The 21,633-nt window shown below is 42.9% G+C and overlaps 1 protein-coding gene across 1 annotated transcript; it reads right to left on the bottom strand.

Moving 5' to 3' along the window:
• Positions 1-183: 183 nt before the first annotated feature.
• On the bottom strand, positions 184-21,477 carry cluha (clustered mitochondria (cluA/CLU1) homolog a). Its single transcript, XM_003458619.5, is given in 28 exon segments — positions 184-3,071; positions 3,793-3,866; positions 3,980-4,114; positions 4,196-4,289; positions 4,410-4,531; positions 4,624-4,749; positions 4,840-4,920; positions 5,017-5,156; positions 5,254-5,407; positions 5,514-5,598; positions 5,682-5,926; positions 6,018-6,080; positions 6,170-6,322; positions 7,065-7,165; positions 7,372-7,473; positions 8,464-8,888; positions 8,992-9,055; positions 9,058-9,250; positions 9,336-9,770; positions 9,863-9,955; positions 10,041-10,188; positions 10,523-10,648; positions 11,203-11,357; positions 11,446-11,573; positions 12,732-12,875; positions 14,006-14,177; positions 14,344-14,537; positions 21,070-21,477. Coding segments are annotated over 28 exon segments (4,203 nt in total). The 5' UTR covers positions 21,194-21,477; the 3' UTR covers positions 184-2,944.
• Positions 21,478-21,633: the final 156 nt, after the last annotated feature.

Genomic DNA, 21,633 nt, shown 5'->3' with positions numbered 1-21,633 from the left:
CAGCGAGAGAACACGAAACCCTCAAACAGCCAGTGTTTTCACCATCACACAAAGACAGTATTGCAGTATGACCAGGAGCAGTGAAACGCATATTTTAGGATAGATATTTGCCTTTTTCTTCTTTTCACAGCACTCTTATTTTTTATAAGATAGTATGAGCTCTTTTTAACTTTAAAAAGCTACTTTGCACAGGGCCCATATGAGCAAGTTCAGTGTTTAATCTTTGAGTATTTGTCCTTTAAGTAAACATTCTCCATGACCTGCTTTGCATTTTTGTTTTACATTCAAATTGCAAAGTTCTGCAAAATATGTGTGAATGAATACACTTTATAGTATTATATTATTACACTTTGTTTTCCCCCTACTTCTGGAGATAACCTCAAATAAACATCTACAGCTCAAATATTCAGGAAAGAACCTACAGCAGAGTCAGACTGATGTCTCCAACTAAAGCGAAAAGTGTTGAAAGGGCAGCAGAGTATCTCTGTAGACAGTTTCCTCTCTCTCAGGGAGTTATCATAAACTATCGCAGCATCAGATCAATAAATGTTCTGATGCAAACATTTTAGAACACATTTAACAGCAGGTAGAACCACAAATGTGCTAAAAATTAAAGTTGTCACATCCCTGCTAAATGTAAAAACTTCTATTATTGGTATTTTAAAATTAAACAATCTCATGTAATGTTTACAGTAATACAATTTAATGTATTTCCAGTACATCTGGCTATGCTAGAAGAGCTGTATGTTTCTAAAGTCCATGAGGATACCTTTCTAAATCAAATACAGCATGTGTGTATCTGAACTTGCACCGTGACATTTCCTGTCATGTAGGTCAAACGTTTGTCCTTCACATACAGAAGAATGTTAGAGTGCCACCTTATGGACATTCTCTGTATTACTGTTGAATGCCACTTGAAGAGTAGGCGGGGAAGAAAATAATAATACAAGAAAACCAGAAAACATAATCACGAGGCTTATGTCAGCTTTTTGTTGTTTTGTTTTTTAAAGCCATCATCCTGCTGGTTTCCATTCAGAAGGATAGATAACAGGCACATGCTCAGCTGTTGTTGGTTCAGGAGCACAATCTGGAAATCACTGTAGTGACCTCATCTCCTAGTGTGAAGAACTCATCTTTCATCGTTTTGTATACATCATTCTTCCAGTACAGTAAGTAGTCAGACTTCCACCAAGTTAAAAAAAAAATTAAAAATTAAAAAAGCATCATCGCTCTATTGCTTTAATCACTCACATATTTCCATGAGAGGGATAACATTATGTTTACAGCAAAAACAAGCCTTTATCAGTCTTTTTTGGTACATCACACTGAGGCAGCCCTTCCTTTCTCCCCCCACGCCCGCCCCCCACCCCTCTCCTAATTTTGGTGACGCCGTGTACCTGTCGACACACAGCACAAGAAAGTTCTGTGATTCGGCTCCGTTACACATGAAGAAAATAAATCACATAACGAGAAAACAAAAATAAAAATAAACAACCAGCAACGATAAGTCTGTCATCACTGCCGATGTCGAGAAGCGATGCGGTTAATTTCAGTCCAATTTCAGTATATCAGCAGATTTTTGGGGCCATGAATGTTTTAAGAAAAGAACCCAGTTTACCGTGTGCAGAATTACTAAAGATTTGGAAAGCCAATGTTTTCTCAGCCTCTATTCAAACTATGCGGCAGAAAGCCCCGGCCAACATATTTGATGTCAGACTACACAAAGACGCACACTGTCAAACACACAAACACACATGCACATATTCTTTCACTGTGCAAAAATATATATTTGAACACAGCTAACTATATATAGATAGATAAATCTACTGCTTAAGGTGGACGTTTTCTTTTTGTTCAAATCTGTGTTTCCCCATACACATCAATCAAGTACCAGGTCCAATAGAGATTTATACATCGTTTTTCCATTTCTATACATTTTCTATAAAACAGACATGGCTTTAAATTAACTGATGATGAACAGGCAATAAAATTCCTTCTTCCTCCCCCTGTGCACTTTTACAAAAAATAATCCATAAAAAGAAATAAAAATAAATCAAATCAACCTAAATGATCAGTCGTGAGCTCGCTAACCTGTGACTGCACTGGAGAAACGGGAACCAGAGGATACAGCATGCACCCTCCGGGGATGTCTCAAGTACAAATGACAGAAAGATCAAATTAGTTCATTATCGGGGACGCGTGTGAATGATGGGCGCTCGCTGCAAGGCGGCTCAATGAGCCACTAACAAGGGACGTTTACATTCAGAAGCCCCACTTGAAAAATGGCAAATTTAGTAACTGGTCTTTTCTGGTCTTAGTGCACAGTAGAAAGTACCCCTGAGTTCAAGGACAGGGTAGGATCCACCACGAGTGGGTGGCTACATGCCCGAGGATCTTCGAGGCTCTTTAGGCAATGACGGGGGCAGAATATGGTCCTGGGCCAACAGTGCTGTGGAAAGTTTGAGCTGAGAAGAAGAATGGCTTGTGTGTGGGGGGGGATTATGGTAGAGTGGATAAGGCTCTGGTATAAAATGTCATGGTCATTCTTGGTCTCCCGCCCCCGGCTGAAACCCTCGTTTCATATTCATCATATTTCTAACACAGCTAACACGCTCTAGGGCTTCATCACCAGGTTCTCGGGCCAGGGATTTTCAGATTGCACGGTACAGTGGTTTTACATTGTTTGTACTTTCTCCTCCCCTCTATCCCTACTTTGTAGGAAATTCCTGCTCAGTATTCCTTTCTCCTACAGTTCATCAGTCTGTCTCTGGACTACCCTGACCCCTCCCCTCCCTCTTTTTTTATTTATTTATATATTTTTTTCCATTTATTTATGTTGATTTAGACTGCTCGGCTTTCGGGTCCACAGGCTTTGTGACTCATCCAGCACAGCCCGTCTTTCTCTCCCATAGCAGAAAATAGCTGTGTTGGCCACTACTCAATATTAATCGATGGGAATTTTGTCTTCCAATTCCAGTGAGCGGTCCTCAGCAGGCTCCTCGCCCTTTCCCAGCTCCTGCAGCTGCTGCCGCCTCTGCACCTCTGCCTTCAGGTTCTCCAGATCCTTTGGGCTGAAAACAAAAAGGAGAAAAATCAACACACAACTCCCTATGATAGAAGAATTTCTGGGCCTATAATTATCCCCATTCACATCGCAGACATGCTCCCAGAGAACATTAGTGCTTTTCCATCTTTCAGTCCTTCAGCTACACACTAACCACACCTTCATCTTCACCATAAATTAAATATTAAGTCATTATTTACTAGAGAAGACGTGGTCCAATATCAGAACAGGCACACAGATTTCTGTCTGCAGGATTTATGGTTGTATAGGCACACATACATCCACACAGCCTGTGTAGTTTAACACTCTCTTATCCTAAGTCAAAACATTTGTGAAAAACTTCCAGAAGAACTATTGCTCAAGACCACTTTAAAAACAATACAAGACAGTGCGACTCTTTGGAAGCAAAATACAAAATAATCAGGGGTAGCTCAAGACTTTTGCACAGTACTCTAATGGGCATTTTCTGGGATGGATTAATTCAAATATAGGAAGTGAGTATAGCAACCCAAAAGAGTGAAATTTCTATAAAATCTCAACTAAAGCAAAGATTACATTTCCAATCTTAACACTGTCAGAGAACTGGGGTTACACTAATAACCAAATAATTTCCCCATTTATTCGGTTTCACAGTTTAATGTCTGAGGAAGCCACTGATTTCCTGCATGCTGTGAGATTACTAACCCATATACAAGCAACAGAGCAGCAATGCTCCTTTATGTGTCTACCTGAGAGGTATAAAGATGATGCCATTGATGATGTTGAGCTGGTCCAGGATGGTGGCCATGCTGGGTGCAGTGAACTAGAAAATCAGAGGGGGGGGGGGGGGGGGGACCAAAAAAAGCCATCAGCACTGAACATTTGGACACAATCAGCTGGAGGCAGAAAAAAAACAAAATGACTTGGATCATTCACCTTAAGGGGCATAATGCTGGCGTTAGAGCCATTTTTGTAGATCTCATTCATGGTTCTCTGCAGAGCTACAGCCTGCTGCGTGAGATACTTCAGATACTCAGAACTCTCCTTGGTCTTCTCATGGGCCTCGCCCATCTGACAGGAGGAAAAAACGTTAGAAAAATTGCTTCATCACAACTGGTAAAGTTAAAGTGTATGAACTGCTGTGGAGCATACCTGGTTCTTATAAATGGTGTAACCCTCCTTCTCGTGCTGTAGTGCAGAGCGGAACTCAGCCTTACTCTCATAAACTCTTGCAACCAAATGATGACTGGAAAAACAATAAGGCAGTTATAATACAAACCATCATGCCATTACTACTTTTATTCTAATGCATATGAATGAATGAATGAATGAATGAATGAATGAATGAATAAATTCATTTACACACCTGAGGGCTACTTTGAGGGACCGAGGTCCATGGTACTTTGTGTTGATGGTCAAAGCGTTCTCCAGGAATCTCAGAGATAAATCGTACTCCATGACTCCATGCAGCACCAGCCCGATGTTACTCTGAGGAAGTCAGGAACAAAGTTCAATAATTTTGCTTTTTCCTCACCCTCTGAGAAATAACGTTAAAGCCAGCAGGTGAAGTCTGCACTCACGTCCAGCAGAGCCATCTCAGGGTGGTCCTCCCCACAAATCAACAACATGAGGTAACGAGCGCGATACAGAAGCTTCAGAGCAGTCGAAAGCTGGTTGTTGGCAAAGCAGTACAGGGCCAAGTGCATCTGACAAATGAAAGGAACAAACAAGTTTAGAAGGATATTAAACATGGTCAACATGACAAAAATGAGTTTGTCCTCCATCTGGTAGCTTACATATTCTTGAATTGTGTTGGGATGTTCGATGCCAAGGACTCTTTCACTCATCAGAACAGCCTTTTGCTGATTGCTGAGAGCCTGCAGGTAAATAAATATTTTTTTAAAAAAAGCCATTCAGCACCACAAAAATCAGCATGGAGCTTATAAAAGGAAGCGTTGCACATCTGTACCTACCTCAGGGTGATCTCCCAGGATGTAATTAAGGCGCGCCAGCAGGCGCAGGCAGGAGCAGATCTCTACGTGCATGGCTCCGTACACGTTGTTGAAGAGATTAAGAGCCTCGTTGATCAGCTCACATCCTTCCTTCAAGAAACCTGAAGACGGTATAATTATTAATTTAGATATATTAGTACAAAAGGAAGAAGAGTTGATGCTCTGAAAAACCATTTTTTTAAAGCATGCAAACGTCACCTTGCTGTACTTTGGCCTGCCCACTCTGGAAGAAGTGGAAGGCATCTGTGGCTTTGGGGTTTACATGTTTCACCACAGGGAAAATGTTCAGGATGTCCTCTTCTGTGAAGGCAGGCTTATGGCGGCTGTCGAAGTTATACTCCTTTATCAGGATCTAAAAGTCAAATAAAACGCATCTCTTTAAAAAACAAAGTCTAAGAAAGGTTATGATGACCATTCGGTAAAGTGAGGGTGCGGTCACTACATAGTAAATGAGTTACCTGTATGCCAGTTTTGACTGAAATTTCTCTGAGCAGAGTGATTTTCTGGAGGCCAAATTTCTCCACAACTTGGTCGACACTTTCACTGTGCAACAAACACATGGGTTTTATTTAGAAATACATACAAAGTCTCTACATTTGCTTGAGTTTAACAGATGAGGTCCTTACCACTGTAGGGTAAAGTGATAATAGCTCTGGGCCTCAGAGGCAATGTTCTTCCACAGTTCACTCGGTGTCAGGCTGGCCCACGCCGTGTTGTCGCCACCGCCGGGGACCCTGTTGCGACGTTTGCGGTTTTTGCGGCGTGACACCAGCTCGTCGGGAGGCAGGTGGGCAACGGCGTCTGGGAAGGAGCTCAGGAAGCAGTTTAGGAAATGACTCACAGCAGCAGAGAGGGCAGACAGCTCTACACCCTGCAGGAAAAAGCACAGATGAAAATAAACAACAGTTCATTAAAGTCTTTAAAAGAGGGCAGAAAATGTTGTACCATTAAATGTAACCAACCTGGAGGTATGTCTTGAATATATGTTTTGCACATCTGGTGATCAGCTCAGTTATTCCTATTCTCTAAAAAAAAAAAACAAGAAAAAAAAAACATTTAAAATTTAAACTGTGTGTGCTGATGCTATTGGTCAGATTTGAGGACTCAGACTCACATAGATGTGCTCCAGCTGGGCTTTGGCAGGAGTCTTCTCCATAAACTCCAGGACTGTACCCAAATAGCGAACATTGATGCCTCTCTGGTGCAAAGCCTCCGTTAGTGAGGCTCCATCCATGGGCAGAGCGCTGTGGTCCAAACAGTCCTTCACCTGGTTATGAAAACACACAAACATGGCTTTAAACTCAGACACACTACATCCACACAGACAACCCTACACGATAATCTTATGTGCAAGCATTTACTGAATGGATTTCTTATTATTGTAACAATGAAATTAGGTGCACAACTCCAATATCAAAACAGTGAAGTCCAGAAAACTACTAATAAAATACCATAAATATGCTTTAAGTGTCCACTATAAAAGAGAAGGAGCATGTGTGAATGCATGCTTTGAATTATCATCAGACAAAGGGTAACAGTTCATACAATGACCAGGACTATCCTGACGATGTTTTGCAATCTTTTGGGGTAGTGTGAGGTGGTGACATCTACGGCAGCTGAAATTTACGAGGTCCTACTAATCTGATCCCTGCAGTCATGAAATTTAGATGTTTTTTCCCCAAAGGAGTTTAGAATTAATTGAATAAACAATTCATTTTAAAACTTAATTTGACATCTATAGGATAGAGTATGCCAGCTGCAAAGATTCTGTACACAAGAAAAGCAAAAACAGATTTGATGAATAGGTTAAGCAGAACACAATTATGCTTTAATCATTTCATGTTAGACACTACCTGGGCCTTCATTACCTTAGCCACACACAAGCCTTCATCGGGGAGTTTAACATGATCGTGATGTCCTTATAATAAAAGGCAAGAACTATTTGAATCCACACTCTTCACACACCAAGACAACTCAGCTGGATGTTTGGGAGCAGAAGCGTCACTGACCAGTGTTGGGACCTGACAGGAAACCAGGAAGGCAGCAGCATCTTTGAGTAGCTGCTTCTGCTTCTGGATGTCATCTGCGCTCTCTTCAGGGAACCGTACTCCTGGTTCAACAACACAGACACAATCATTGCTTTTTGTTGTATTTACTTTTGAAGTAATCAGGAATCAAATGTGGTAATGTCTCCACAACTCTAGTTTTCTACTTCCAAACCTTAAAAGCTTCACACAAATGTTCATGGAAAACATCATTTCTGACTTCCCAGCTATTTGTTTCTAATAACCATTATAATAGGAATCATCATGTTACCTGGGGAGAAGATATCAGGGTTGAAGCGGATATCGAAAGCTGTGTCGCTGATGGAGCCCACTGCCTTGCAGGCATTCAGGACCACTTCACGGCTTTTGGGGTCTGTTTGTGTTTGGGACCAAAGACAAAAGAAAAAAAAAAAAAAAAAAAAAAAATACAGAAATGTTAAAGGTGATGACGTCAGACAGGTCATGTCAAAATGTTTAACCTCCTAGGACCTGCCGTCCACATATGTGGACATCACATTTTTGGTTATTTTGACCAAAATACTCAATTTTGCTCTACAAGGGCCTGATATCCACTTACGAGGACATTATACTGCTACTGTTCTATCAAAATTTTAAATGAATATCCTCATTTGTGGCTCTCATTTTTCTTAAAAACAAAAATAAGGTAAAAAAAAAAAAAAATCTTGAAATTCTTTGTTTTTACATTCATCAGGCCCCAATATGCCCAAATATCAAAAAGAAATTAAAAATGCATGTCGTGGAAGAGTTCGGGTCTTAGGAGGTTAAAGAGTGACCCCCGTGAACAAGCTCACTCTATCGACACACACACACACACACACACACACACACACACACACAAAAAGATCGGTTCTGATCTGAACTGTTCTTTCAGCTCAAACTATCTGTTTGCACATCAATACACAACAACAGCAGCAGTCCAGTTCATTTCACCCTGGTCTCAGCAGAGCACCCACCACCATTCGATCAGGACCACAAACCCTCCCTCTATGATTAGCTCACACAGGTTACACAAATCACCCACCACAAGGTTATTTCTGCATTTCAAAACACCTTTGGATTAATCAACACAGCACCCGATTATGGAGTTATTGGGTCAAATCCTGCTGCAAAGGGATCACAGGCTGGGAATGGGTTGTTTCGAGGGGGGGCACTATTCCCTGCTGCAGGCCGAGGACTGAACGGGGACAGCTAGTCAGGTGGAAAGAAAACATTATGATCCATTATTTTAGAGTTCTACTGATCCATTTCTTTTTTCTATGCTGTTATCCACCAGAGTAGCTCTCTCTGTATTGTCCTGGCCCCAGTTTTTTTGGGGTGGGCACGGCGATGTTTCTAAACGTACCAATACTAGATCCATCTTCGGCAACTAAGGTCTCCGCCAGCTCTTTGGCCTGAGCTAATCCTGGAATACTTTCCTCAAGCTCCTTACCCTCCAATGGGCCCTTGCATTCCCCGTTCTGGGTGGCTGTGGGGTCTACAGGCCCGTTTGTTGTGGGCTTCGAGGAGTTCTCTTCGCTGTCAGTTCCTGTTTGTGAGGCAGCAGTGGAAGCATTGTCTGTCTGGCTAGTGCTATCTGTGGAGATGTCTGTTGCTTTAGAGGAATCTGTGGCAGTGGTCTGTGCTGTGTCTGTCTGGGTCGTGCTGGCTTTGCTCTCTGTGAGTGTTTCTGAGGTTTCTGTGATGGCGGGTGTGTCGGTCTTGTTAGAGTCCCTGTTGGCTTTATGCTGCATGAGCTGTAACGCTGCCATCTTCATGAACAGGAGATATCTGAAGAGGAAGACAAGAAAAAGTAGCAACGTCACTTTTATATAATCAGCACAGGCTTCTAGAAAATAGCTCGTTATTGCTGCACAACAGCAACAACACACACCTGTGCTCAACAAAGGCTTCGATGAGCTCTTGGCGTAGACAGGCCAGGCGATGGCGGTGCTGGCGGGGAAGCCTAGACGCTGGCACTCTGGAGACAGCTCCACTCCGTCCACAGGCAGGAAGTTGAGGTCGGGAGGGAAGGTGCGAAGGAGGTCGAGAATATAGTGTCTGCCGTCATTCCCGATGATGCCTTTGCATTCGACAGAGGAGCACAGCTCCACCGTGTCATTCTTCTCATTCAGCACGCTGTGCCGCTGGACCTAAAATTTAAAGTACAAAACATACACAGTATCTGTATGTAGACACAAGTCAGCTTTATTATTGTCACACAGTCACGCCTCTTACCTTTAGTGGCCTACTGGTCTTTTCCAGCAGCTCCAGGTATTTGCCGTGAGACACAACAGTCTTCCCAAAGTCAATGGAGCCGTAGATGACGCTCTGCTCCTGCTCACGCTCCAGGATACCTGGGATGATGGACTGGGCGGTGACACGGTAGCCTCTGTAGTCCACCACTACCGTTCCCAGAGTGTAAAGACCTTCCACATCCACCCCGCTGTAAGCTCGTACTCCGTTCAAGTCATTGGTGGGTGCAGCGTGGGCGGCCGCGTCACCCCCCAGCTCACGATAGTGGTCCCGCACATCGAAGCCCAGACTGAAAAAGATGTTGTTCCAGATGAACATCTGCATCCGAGTTTCTTCACCAGGGTTGATGGCCATTACGTTGCCATCAATTACAGCCATGGCACCTCGAGTGGCAGCTGCCGCAAAGTCACTGTGGACCTGCAGAAAGGAAAATGTTTCACCTTAAATTAGCATCAGCATAAGCAACAAGGTGGCTAATTAAAGAGCTCCAGAAAGTAAAACTTAAAAACCTTGAATATAGCCCTCTCCCTTAGCAGCCGCTCAGGCAGGTTCTTCCGGGGCAGCTCTCTGGTAGTCTGCAGCTCTTCGTTCCAATCTCTGGTCTAAAGACATAGCAAGAAAATTAATATTGGAAAAATCTTGAAATCATTACTCTTGATGATCTGCTGCTGGATTCAGCGCCTTGACCTGTCCAGGGATGTGCTCCTCATAACCCAGGCGGGAGGTGTATGCGTCCTCAGCTCGAACACAGTCCATTGCATGGTCTACTTGCGGAGCAGTCCAGCTGTATACCTGGAAAGGCGTGGCTATCCTCTCAAACGGGTGTCTCTGGACTCTGCAGCAGTAAAAGAGAACAAACCATAATTTCCATGGTTCATAATTTAGCTGCAAATATCAGTTTTCGGTTGCTGTGAGAAGATCCTAAAACATTCTGTGTCTGTAAAACTAATAACTGATGAAAATCACAGTCTTGATATACAACATTCATTTGCAAAGACTCATTTGCTATAAGATATTCAACTGCTGTCCCTGAATGTGAAAGAACAAAAGTGCAAAGTGAGTAGAGGTCAAAGAATGACTTTTGCTCCTTTGGGGGGAAAAAAAGCTCACAATCAGCATCAAGGCAAGTGAGAACAACAAATTAAGTAAAAGCAATGAAATGTTTTCACCTTTTCTTTTGCAGGGCGGTGAAGTTTTTCTTGAAGGCAGGGCTGATCTGGCTCAGCAGCTCCACTAGAGAGTGGCTCAAGAAGCTGGGATTAGCTGGTTTGGGGTTGAAGGTGTAGGTAGTAGACCTGAAAAGCACACAAGCATATTACCATCATGGCTCACATTAATATAGCTGACTGAGGAGTTCATCATCTGTAGCCTGCTAAACGGAGAAAAAGCATCTATATAAAAATATAAAAAAGAAACAAACTTGCTCTTAAATATGCCCACCACACTACAAAGCACAAATACATGAAAGCAAGCTTATGACTAAGCAAAAGCTGGAAGGGGAAAAAAGGAAAACATAAAAAACAAAATAATCTTCATCCTAACAATGCAACATGTTTCCCAGCTGTCCACCTAAACAAAGTGCATCGACATTTCCTGTTCTATTTTAAGGAAAAACACTACAGGAGAAATTGTGCCAACTATAATGAGCTGACTCACACCATCGCTTCTTACATCACCTAATTGCAGACTAACTGCTGCCAAATGTCTTCACCTAATGGCATCTTGAATTATGAATACACGCTGCAGAAACGTTGCTGCCAAATGCTTAAACGGCACTTTAACGGCAGAGACTCAGCTGCAGTAAGAACACAGAACTGTAAGGAGACACGAGGCCCAAACATCAACTGACTGGTTGAGGTAGAAGCCGCGTGTTGAGGCAGTGACGCTGACATGGCGCTCCTCCACAGTCACAATGTACAGGTACATGAGGTCGCCGTGCATCTTCCTGTTTCCAGGTGGAGGGTTCCACCCGCTCATGGTCAAGACCTTCAGGCACTGCATGGGCTGCGGAGGACGTAAAATAAGAAGATGAATCTCAAGTTTCAAAGCCAAACTTACGTCCCTCGTTTAAGTCCCTAAAGGCCTTCCTCACCTTCCAGTCCTTATTCTGTGGCTGGAGGGGCACAAGGGGGCGCTCTTTACTGCCGGGCAGGATGTGCTCTGGAGGGGTGCAGTCGATCTGCTCCATCTCGTTGCCCTTTTTCTTCCGCTTCCCAGTTTCTATAAGCAAAGGAGGAAGCAAGAAAGGAAAATTGGTGGATTTCTATTAATTAAAACAGCATGCATGCACACACACGGGACTAATGTGAACACATAAACCTTATTCAGTCACTCTTAAAACCATCTGTTGATCGCTTCACACAAGGGTGTAAAACATAAGGCTCGGAGTTCAGAATCGGCTCGGCAAAGACTCAATCCCAATGGACGGCTACCGGAACTTTTTCTGTCACGCTGACAGGTTTCTTTCATTTACTCCAGCAGCATTTCTTCATTATGCAGAAAACACTGACATATCTCTGAGATTAAATGTGTAGTCAAACTTCTTTAGACTGAGAGAAAGGGAACTTTCACTCGTCCAACCCACTTAAGATCTAAGCGAGTTTGACGTCCCTGGTTTAAGATGTCTGAACAAACACATTCACTGAGATGGGAGTCTTAGATTTTTCTACTTTTCATTTCTAAGCTGCATGCTGTTCGATTACTGCAAAGGCTGCAGCAGTGCATGGTGAAATTCCAGAGCTGGGGAACATTTTACTCCCTTCTTAAAAATCCCCTGAAACAATTTAATCCTCAGCTCTTACGCATGAATAATATACAAGCAGTTTAAAAGGCGATTTCACTGAGAAGCGGGGGGGAAACCTCATCCTAATGCCAACAACAGTCATTAATTTATCTCCTGACTGCAAAGTAGATTTTAAAATCCATCACTGAGAGAAGAAAACTGCATGTCTGTCTCTCAGTGCAAATATTGTGTAAGCGAGTGTCTCTTTCATTAAGCCTCCCAGAAAAATAAACCCAACATGTCTGAATGACAGAAAACCAGCAAGGTGATGGGATTGAAAAGAGTTTTAGGTCATATTCATGGTAAACATGTTTGCCTTGTGTGATTTTAACCCATGCACCAACTTGCTGGTCTGCACTCAACTTCATTTTGTTACCATATTTTATTCCCCTGCTCAGAAACGGGCACTTCAGCTCTCGTGCTCTTTGTTAATGCGCACACTTCAAAACAATGTAATACAAGGTTTATCAATGATTTAACAGAGTTTGTGTTTGGGCTCAAATGTGCTCAAAGTCCAACTAAACTACGTAAAGTCCAGCTCTGTAAGCAGGAATCACACTCTTTAAAGAAACTAGAGTCCATCCTTAGTGTCATACCTCCAAGATCTCCATCAGTGAAGATGCTCAGGAAAGAGAGAGAGTTGCAGTCTACTCCGTTGTAAGCGTCAGAAGGGTCCAGACTCTTCAGCAGGTCTCTGATGTGACGCACATGGATTCGAGCTTCACGCACTGTGTAGGGCTCTGAGGGAAACAAAAACAAAAAACAGTGTGAGGTTTAAAACCCAACTAAGCAACATTTGTATTGAACTATGATGATTGCTGGGAGGCTGCTCAAAAATTTGCATTACACACAACGTTTTGGTTTTTAAGCAACAAATCAATTTGTCCCCCAAATTAAGAGGTTAACACAAGAGCATTTTCGCTCATAGCAGCACAAATGTCTTTTCTGATAACTTAAGGAACACCAGCCCCCCCCCCAAAAAAAACAAAACAAAACACACAACACACCCTACAGAAGACTTTTACTTGTGAGACATTGTTCACTTCAAGTAGCCTCCTGCCAGCCAGTTTTGTACATTATCATCAAGTTGACTATGTTTGTGCTACTTCAGCATAGATAACAGACACACTTCAAAACATATTCCTCAGATTCAGATACAGCGTCACTCTGACGGGGAATACTTCAGTTTGGCTTTTAATGCCGAGTTTAAACACTAATAGGAGCATGTTCATCTCTACTTTTGTTACCTGCAAAACTCAAACATTGGCCTGAGCGTCACTCTGGGTCATTTATCGCTAGCTTTATGTTAACGTCTTGTATTTACAGCTGAGCCGGACCCCAGACAAGTGTGACAATATGTATGGATTGATGTTTGATTAGAATCGAATGAGATTACCCATTTTAGAAACATCTAGTCCATTACATAACTTGAACCCTTAGCAGACCCACGTGTATAATGCTGCAACATGACAAACAACATATTTGTATATAAGGGCGGTTTATCAGGATCAGGCTGCAACTGCCAATACTGTCTGAGTTCCACCTGGTTCTGCTGGAGGTTTCTTCCTGTTAAAAATGTAGTTTTTCCTTCCCACTGTCGCCAAAGTGCTTGGTCACAGGGGGTCAATTGATTGTCGGAGCCATCTCTATATTATTGTGGGGTCTTTACCTTAGAATATAAAGCACCTTGAGGCAACTCCCTTGCAAAAAAAGTTCTCTCTTATATACTCAAGTTATAAGACAGAACAATGACTGATTATCTCTGAAACAGATAGAAGGGCACTACATGCATGGCTAAGTAAATGGACAACAGCTCTCAGGAAGTCCGCCCAAACTTTGCACGACAAGCCCTGGTGCTTCAGAATCTTACCTTCCACCACTTTGAGCACCGATCCCTCCTGCAGACCCTCGATAGACTTGAGCTCGGCAAAGTTGTCCAGCACATTTCCGTCCAGCTGCAGAGAGAAGCAGGTGCGGTGGCAGGTGTCCTCACGGTCCATCAAAACCTGGTGGATTTCCTGCACCATTTCCTGGGGGGAGACCTGATGTTGGGGAAGAAATTAAAGAAATGAAGTGACATAGAAATGTGGAGGAGCAGCAACATTTAGTTCACATTACAAACTATATCATCACAGACATGACTTGATTATTGAGCCATGTCATTTAAAAGTCCTGCAGTTTTCTTAACGAACTGCGGCTTATCCTCACCTGCAGGTCAAATGGCTCTGTCCCCGGGGCCTGGATCTTTACAGTGAAGCCTGTGTCCTGGATCACTATCACTTCCTGTTCGTTAGACTCCTCCCCTCCGTCTGCCTCGCCATTCCCATCCTGCTTTGAGTCCGTCTCCTCCGTATGCTCATGAGCCCCGTCACCATTTACCATGGCTGTATCTGCACTGTGCCCTTTAATGAAAAAAAAAAAAAAAAAAAAAAAAAAGGGTATAGATCAAGCTTCGTGTCAAGTCACAAGACTGCTCTACTAATGAAATATTCAACTACTTTAGACTTTATTTAAACCTGAAATAATACAATCAACTCCCTGTGTCAAAAACGACAATTTATTAACTTGTCGTCCTCCTCTCACCCTCGATCTGCGTCTGCCCCTCCCCGAGGCTGATTATGCTGGAGGCTGATTATGCTGGAGGTTTCTTCCTGTTAAAAGGCAGTTTTTTTCCTACCGTCACCAAGTGCTTGCTCACAGGGCTTTGCCGTCTTGTTGGGGTTGTCTCTGTATTATGCCCCTTAAAATATAAATGTCCTCAAAGCAACTGCTTTTGCTATATACAAAAATTTTAATTGAACTGAATTGTTAGTTGGATAAAGCATTTACAAAATCAATCATCACTTTCTGAATTTTCCACTTTAATACAAGTGTGATCCTAATTAGAAAATATTGTAATATAAATATTGTAACCCAAAAGTGACATTTGGCGTACTGGTGACAAAATACGGTCTTAAGCACACCGAGTACTAGCACATTCTTCCTTTAAATTACTTATGAGTAATTGAAAGCTGTGTTTTTCCTGTTTGGCAGCTTATAAAGACCAGTTCAAATCTTTTCAATAGTCATGAGGCATCATGACACGTGACTGGACCGAAGCACTGTCACGGTTTCAGAACTGTTAGAGTCTTGTTTCCACTAATGAAAGGGGGAAAAATATTTTCCATCGTAAGTCAACATTTCAAGAGAGTAAGTCAAAGCTTTGACTTAATAACTCAAACTTCTGAGAAAATAACTGAAACTGAGAATATAACATTTCTGGTTATTAATTCAAAATTCAAACTCTTGATTCTGCAATTCATCAATGTTTTTTTCCAGTGACAGTCTCAATCATGCACTTTATCCTGCAGAGCTAACATGCTAAAATGCTACCACAGACTACACTACAGGCTAATTCTGCTAACACTGAAAGGACAAAGGGACAATTGTTATGCACTCTGCAAGTGAGCTCACCTTGCCAAACAGCATGACACAGGAATTTATATGTAGTTACAGACATATGGTACTACAGCTGTCTGGTGATGCTAAACTGTGTGAACTGGATAAGTATATTCAAATGAAACAAAGATGTATATTTGCCCTTTCATCCTGCATTATTGTATAACAACAACAACAACAATAATAATAATAAATAATAATAAAGCTACTTCTTGGTCCTACCTTGTCACAGGGGTTCAGCATGTTTTAAACCTGAATGCCCTTCGCATCCCAATCCCAGCTAGAATCAAATCAGTGACCCTTCGCTTGTCAAGTGAATGCCTTAACCACCACACTATGTAGTTATTTTCTCTACTGCACCACATACAGGAGCGTTCCTGTCAAAGTCTTGAGGCCATTTGCTGGGTAACACTGTGTTTATACTACAATTTATTTGTTTACAGTATAATTTAGACAATGCACCTCTCTAGCTGCCATCAGTGACTCAGCCATCATGTCAACACCAACAACTCACTTTTCTTCCACATAAGCAGCCAGGTCACAAATAAGGAAGACAAACCTCCAGGTCCGGATGATCTTACCAATATCCTTATAAAATATTTATTTATGGTTGAGCAGAGGCAACAAAGCTCAGCTATACCATGACACTGCTGTTGTTTTGCTTCCCTGAAGTCGACAAAGACTAGAGGATTAACGTGAGGGATCTTCTCAACATTCAGATCTCTCTTTTTAATCAAACATCAACACTACTGAGAACAGCACACTCACAATCATTAGTGACTTGAGTCACTAATGATTGTATCTGAAATTCGACAATAAGTAACCAGCTTCGTCTAGAAAAGAAAAAGCTTGGTTTCCAGCAGTGACCTGCTGAAACCTACACTGTTGCAACACTGCAGGGAATTCAGCCAGGAGGCCTCGAGGGAGGATTTCAGCATTCACAAGAGAGAATTATGGGTCACTTGCATGGATATCTGCTTATACCTGCACTCTGACAAATAATCCAGCAGTTGCTTTACCTTTTTATAGAAATCAGAGCCACTAAAATTACATTTCTCTGTAAAATAGGCCAGCTGAGAAAAGTCGGAGCCAAAAATCAGACAGCTCATCTCATTATACAGACGACGGATGGATATTATTTTCTTGAGTAACAGTTAAGGTGAGAGGAAAATGACATGAATAAAAATGAGCTGAATTAATTCAAAGGAACAGGGGCCCACTGCGAGGACATCGGGCAAATGTTTTCTCTCACTGAGCTACAACTGCTGCCAGCCAGCGCGTCCTTGTTGCCTGTCAAGGGTAACGCGGCGTCAGGGTTACTCGGAGAGAAGGGGCCAGAGGGAGGGGAGGGGCTGGACCTGGACCGCGACCCCGGGTGGGGAATGAACGCAGTGAGACGGTGGAGGAGAGGGGGAAGAAGCGCAGGGGAGAGGAACGACAGGCCACGCTCTGAATAACAAACATAACGGCTTCAGGCCGAGCGAGCGTGCGGGCCAACAATGTCGGAAAGAATGAGGATCTGTGCAGAAACATTTCATCTCAGAGTTGAGCTCTATTTTGGCTCACACGAGTGACATGACGATGACTAACTTCTGAAATATTACAGACCAGACAGGAAAGAAATAACACGCATATGATCCAATCAGTTAGTGCAGCGTTAACAGGGAAGAATTAGACCAATACTGCACTTCTTAAGTCCAGCTTCTTAAAGTCTGATTTGCGGCCTTTTGAACGTGTTGAGTCATTTTAAATTAAATTTAATTAAATATCTTCAGGTAATGAATGGTTAGTGATACAAAACAAGTCACTTGAAGAGGTTCTCTCTGGCTCCTGAAGCTGAGAGACTGTGATAAGAGGCACTTTACAGATTTTCTAATGTTTCATTAACCAAAAGTAGATCTACAGACATTAACGGCTGTCTCTGATCATTTCTTTTGGACTCTCTGGCTAATTCATAAGAAACAAAGAGGGGAGTTGGCGTGCAATTGGCTAGATTAAGTCTGTAGATATCAGGTTCATCGTCGCAGAAACCCAACAGTACAAAGCACTATAAGTGATAAGACCAATGATGAGGTTTTCCAGTGGACTAAGCATTGCAAAACTGACCTATTCTCTCAACAGTAGAGGGATTAAAGTTCATCAGAAAGTAGGTAATGAGGCAAAAGGAGGCGGGAGAAGCAACGTTAAAACAGTGAAGAGGAAATGTTGCATGCTGCTTTACTTTAACGTAGAAATAGAGATGCATTACCTGGTTATAAGTGTATAGATACCCAAATGCAGGCGAAGGACCTAATGAAGTGGGTCAATTTTCCACTCAGGGTGTGCATCAGAAAGTCTGCCAGAAATCCTTGAGAATGACTACTTAATTTAATACAAGTATGATAAAATGTCTCATTCACTGGCTGAAATCAGACATACTTAATTTTCTTAGTATTACTTCATCAGCTAACCTGTAAATTAACTGATTCGTGCTCTATTTATCGAGAAATATATGACAAAACATGAGCTTTAAAGTGTAACGATGTGTTACTTTATAATAAACCTCTAAACATATCTGTTTACCTAAAATAAATGCTTTGATTTCTCTTTTGGCATTTAAGTATCATCCCATCTAATTAGGCACTGCTAACTTGACGTGATCAGTAATTGAAAGGCATGTTTCAGTGGAACAATCAAACCGCTCTAATCAGAGAAAAATAATTAAAACCAGTGATTAAAAACCACGCATAGGAGCGGTCATTAAGCACTGCAGCAAATGCTCAGACTGGTACAATGCCCAAGTCCTCCACAAGGTTAAGGCAAGGAATGAAGATCAAGGATTTAGATTTTTTTTTTTTTAAATGAAAAGAAAATAATGAGATACATTCAAATATTAACAAACAACTGAAGATCAAACTGAAAGTGATTCAAACTTAGAGCTCAGTGCTGAACTGCACTCTCTTGTTTACTCCATTAGCCTACTTCTCCTGATAAACAATAAAGCCAGCCAAGCGGCCACTCCGCAGCCCTTGACATCGTCACCATAGCAACATTAACCAGCCAGGCAACCCCGAAAACACCACCTAGCACACAAGGCCCCTCTGTAATCGAGTTTGCTGGACCACAAGGTGGCATCCTTCTGGTGGACGGGCACACAAAGACTGAAATCTAAAAGTCTGCCAGCAGATTCTCCATTGTTGTAATTTATTCCCCAAGCATTGAATGATGCTAGATACTTTTTTTTTGTGGTGCAGGCTTGGGAGGGGGCAGCTTGAGTCACAAACAGAATCCAAAATAAGTCCAAACCATAACATGATCAATGAAATCAAAATCCTTCTTGCATACAATGACATATTTCTGCCATATCTCCAATAAATGTGTTTTTTTTAATGAAATTATACATATACATATCTCTAGAGACCTACAAAAAAAATTTATTCAACTCTGAGCCACAAACTGAAAAGACAACGAGACAAACAGCAGTGGTGTGGAAGACGCCAAGAGAGATGAGCAATCGAGGCAGGGTGTCAGTGATTGCTGGGATTAACAAGGCCACTCTTCCACCCACAGGAGCATTAAGCTCCTTAAAACCACAGAGTGACCCTCACCTCGATCTGTCTGGTCAGCCACGTGCTGTTAGTATGTCTAGTTACAACTACTCACTGAGACGCATCAATCCCGTCACCATCGCCCAGTGATTACATTCGTTATTGACTCTTGATTAGTCCATGAGTAGTTTGGGATGTAAAATGTAATTTGAAATTAAAAAATGCTTCATGTGCTGAAATGTGAAGTCACACTGCTTGGTTAATGCTGGATTTCTGGGGCTGAAGCAGATATAGCGTTCCAAGGACATCTACAAACATATGAACCTGCTACAGTTATACTGGAAAGAAGAAAATCGCAAGCTTAAAATACAGCTCGACTTCAAGTCCATGTGCCATCAGCTGTGATGCTACTCTGCAACACGTGCCGCCAACAGTACGGATGTGTGGTGACAACTTCCCCAAGAAGGGAGAAAGCTTGGAGCTGTACTGCTATGTTCATGAAGCCCATGTGACACTCAGGCTCCAACAAACACTAAAAGACTGGAAATAGTAAAGCTTTAATTACACGAGAGGATGCCTGGCAGCTCAATATTTAACATCCACTCCTCCTCCTCCGCACATGTCAAAATCATCTCAGCTTCTTGCCTCTCTAACGTCAAGCTGCAAAACCACAACTCATTTCTAATCCCATCCTTCCTAATGACTCAAAACTATGGTTTAATACACTATTTGTTTAAGTCTGAAATGCAGTTCCTTGTGGTATTATATAATGAGTGACACACACACAAAACCACAGCTCTTCATCATCAAACCGACAAAGGTTCACTCCGGACAGCTGGGGGAATCAGACACTGTGCAATGAGACATTTCAAGGTCCGGGCAGGCTGCAATGAACTTCAGAGCTGTGGGAGTCAAACTTCACCAGGTGACAGCCCTCGTAAGTCTAACCCCGCCTGCACCCACAGCACTCCGCCGCTGCTCCCAAACAACCTTCACCTGACAGCTTTTACTCACCAGCTCGCGTATTATTAGAGTAACCTTCCCCCTCACCGTGCGCACACCACCATCATGACTTATCGGCTATAACCAGCTTCCGCTTCCCGGTCGAGGAGGAACGCTCGATCTAATCAGGACTGGGGGGGGAAAGATGAGGAGCAAGGGGGCCGGTTAGAGGACTAACACCGACCACCTCGCGATTCAGCCACCTCACGCGTATTTTATATAGCTCGGTAACGACTAACATGTCTGCCACACAAGCTGTGTGATACACATCCCACCCCCAGTAAAAACGAAGGCATGTGCGCGACCCCCCCGTGTTCATGTGAGCAGTGTGAAGCGCCACTGAAGGTGACCTTCAGTTACCGAACATGTGCGTCAGCGCGAGTTTGTGCTACAGCAGCTACTGCTGCTTTATGTGCTCTGAACAAACAGGCGCTACACAGGCGCTCCGTGCTTTACCCGAAAAACCATAGCTCCCCGTGATCACGTTTGGTTTTAAGACACGAGACAGCTCTGACAGCCACAGGAGCGCCTGTGTGCTAGTTAGCTAGCTAGCTAACCGGGGCGCTAACTAGCTTCACGCTGAATGGGACACGCTAAAGTTAATGCTAGCATTACCGGCCAATGTGTTTGGGTTAGCCTGAGCAGCTTGCATTGTCAGGTTGAAGTCCGAGCCAGCTGTGAATATAGCAGCGGTCCCAGTCGAGTGAAAAAAAAAAAGCATTAACACCGGACAGTTGGTTAGCAGGTGGGTACAAGGTGGACCTTTCAAACTTGCAGAGATGGAGGGGTAAAGCAGCAGCACTACGCTCGGTCTGAGGACCTTTTAGTCACACAGCGCAGCATGGAGGTGAAAGTCACCACATTTGGTGCATGATGCACAGCTTCAGTAAAGCAGACATTCAGTCATGCTGTATGTATGTTGATTATGCATGCACGATGAGAGCAGTGGTGTCTGCAGCGGACTTACCACAACCGCAGGAGTCTTTTAGAGGTGCCTTTCCAGCTCCTTTGCCATCCTGGGCTCCATCCGCGGGATCAGCCGGATTGCAGTTAGGCACTGACGCCGGGATGTCATCTGTCTTGCTCACCATGGTCGGCAGTCAGTGTGTCTCTGTGACAGAAATCCCCCAGCAGCTTTGCTCGAATATTTGTGTGTCTATGTAAATGAAACGCAAATAAACAAAAACAAACTACAGCTTCTTCTCTGGCTGTCACGAGCTAGCTGGCTACATACGAGGAGTACAAGCTTACAAAAACAAGTCTACAGAGGAAGGACAGTGCTGTACATAGTGCCGATCACACGTGGTTTTCTCCTCCCCTCCTCTTGACCTCTTTGCCTTTGCGTTGCACCTCCCCACCTGCTCCGCGTGGCGCTACGGAAAGCCACACGCGACAATCCGTGCGCACTCACCAGTTTTTCATTTCACCTGCACTAAAAGAAAACATGGACACATGGATGGAGAGAGGAAAGCACTAGAAGTGATTTAAAACCCTAATCACATTAATGACCCGGTGTTTCTTATTATGTGGA

Source organism: Oreochromis niloticus, linkage group LG14, assembly GCF_001858045.2.
Source record: "Oreochromis niloticus isolate F11D_XX linkage group LG14, O_niloticus_UMD_NMBU, whole genome shotgun sequence".
NCBI classification, from domain to species: Eukaryota; Metazoa; Chordata; class Actinopteri; order Cichliformes; family Cichlidae; genus Oreochromis; species Oreochromis niloticus.
The sequence above is the reverse complement of the archived record's forward strand: the minus strand, read 5'-3'. Positions and strand labels throughout refer to the sequence as shown.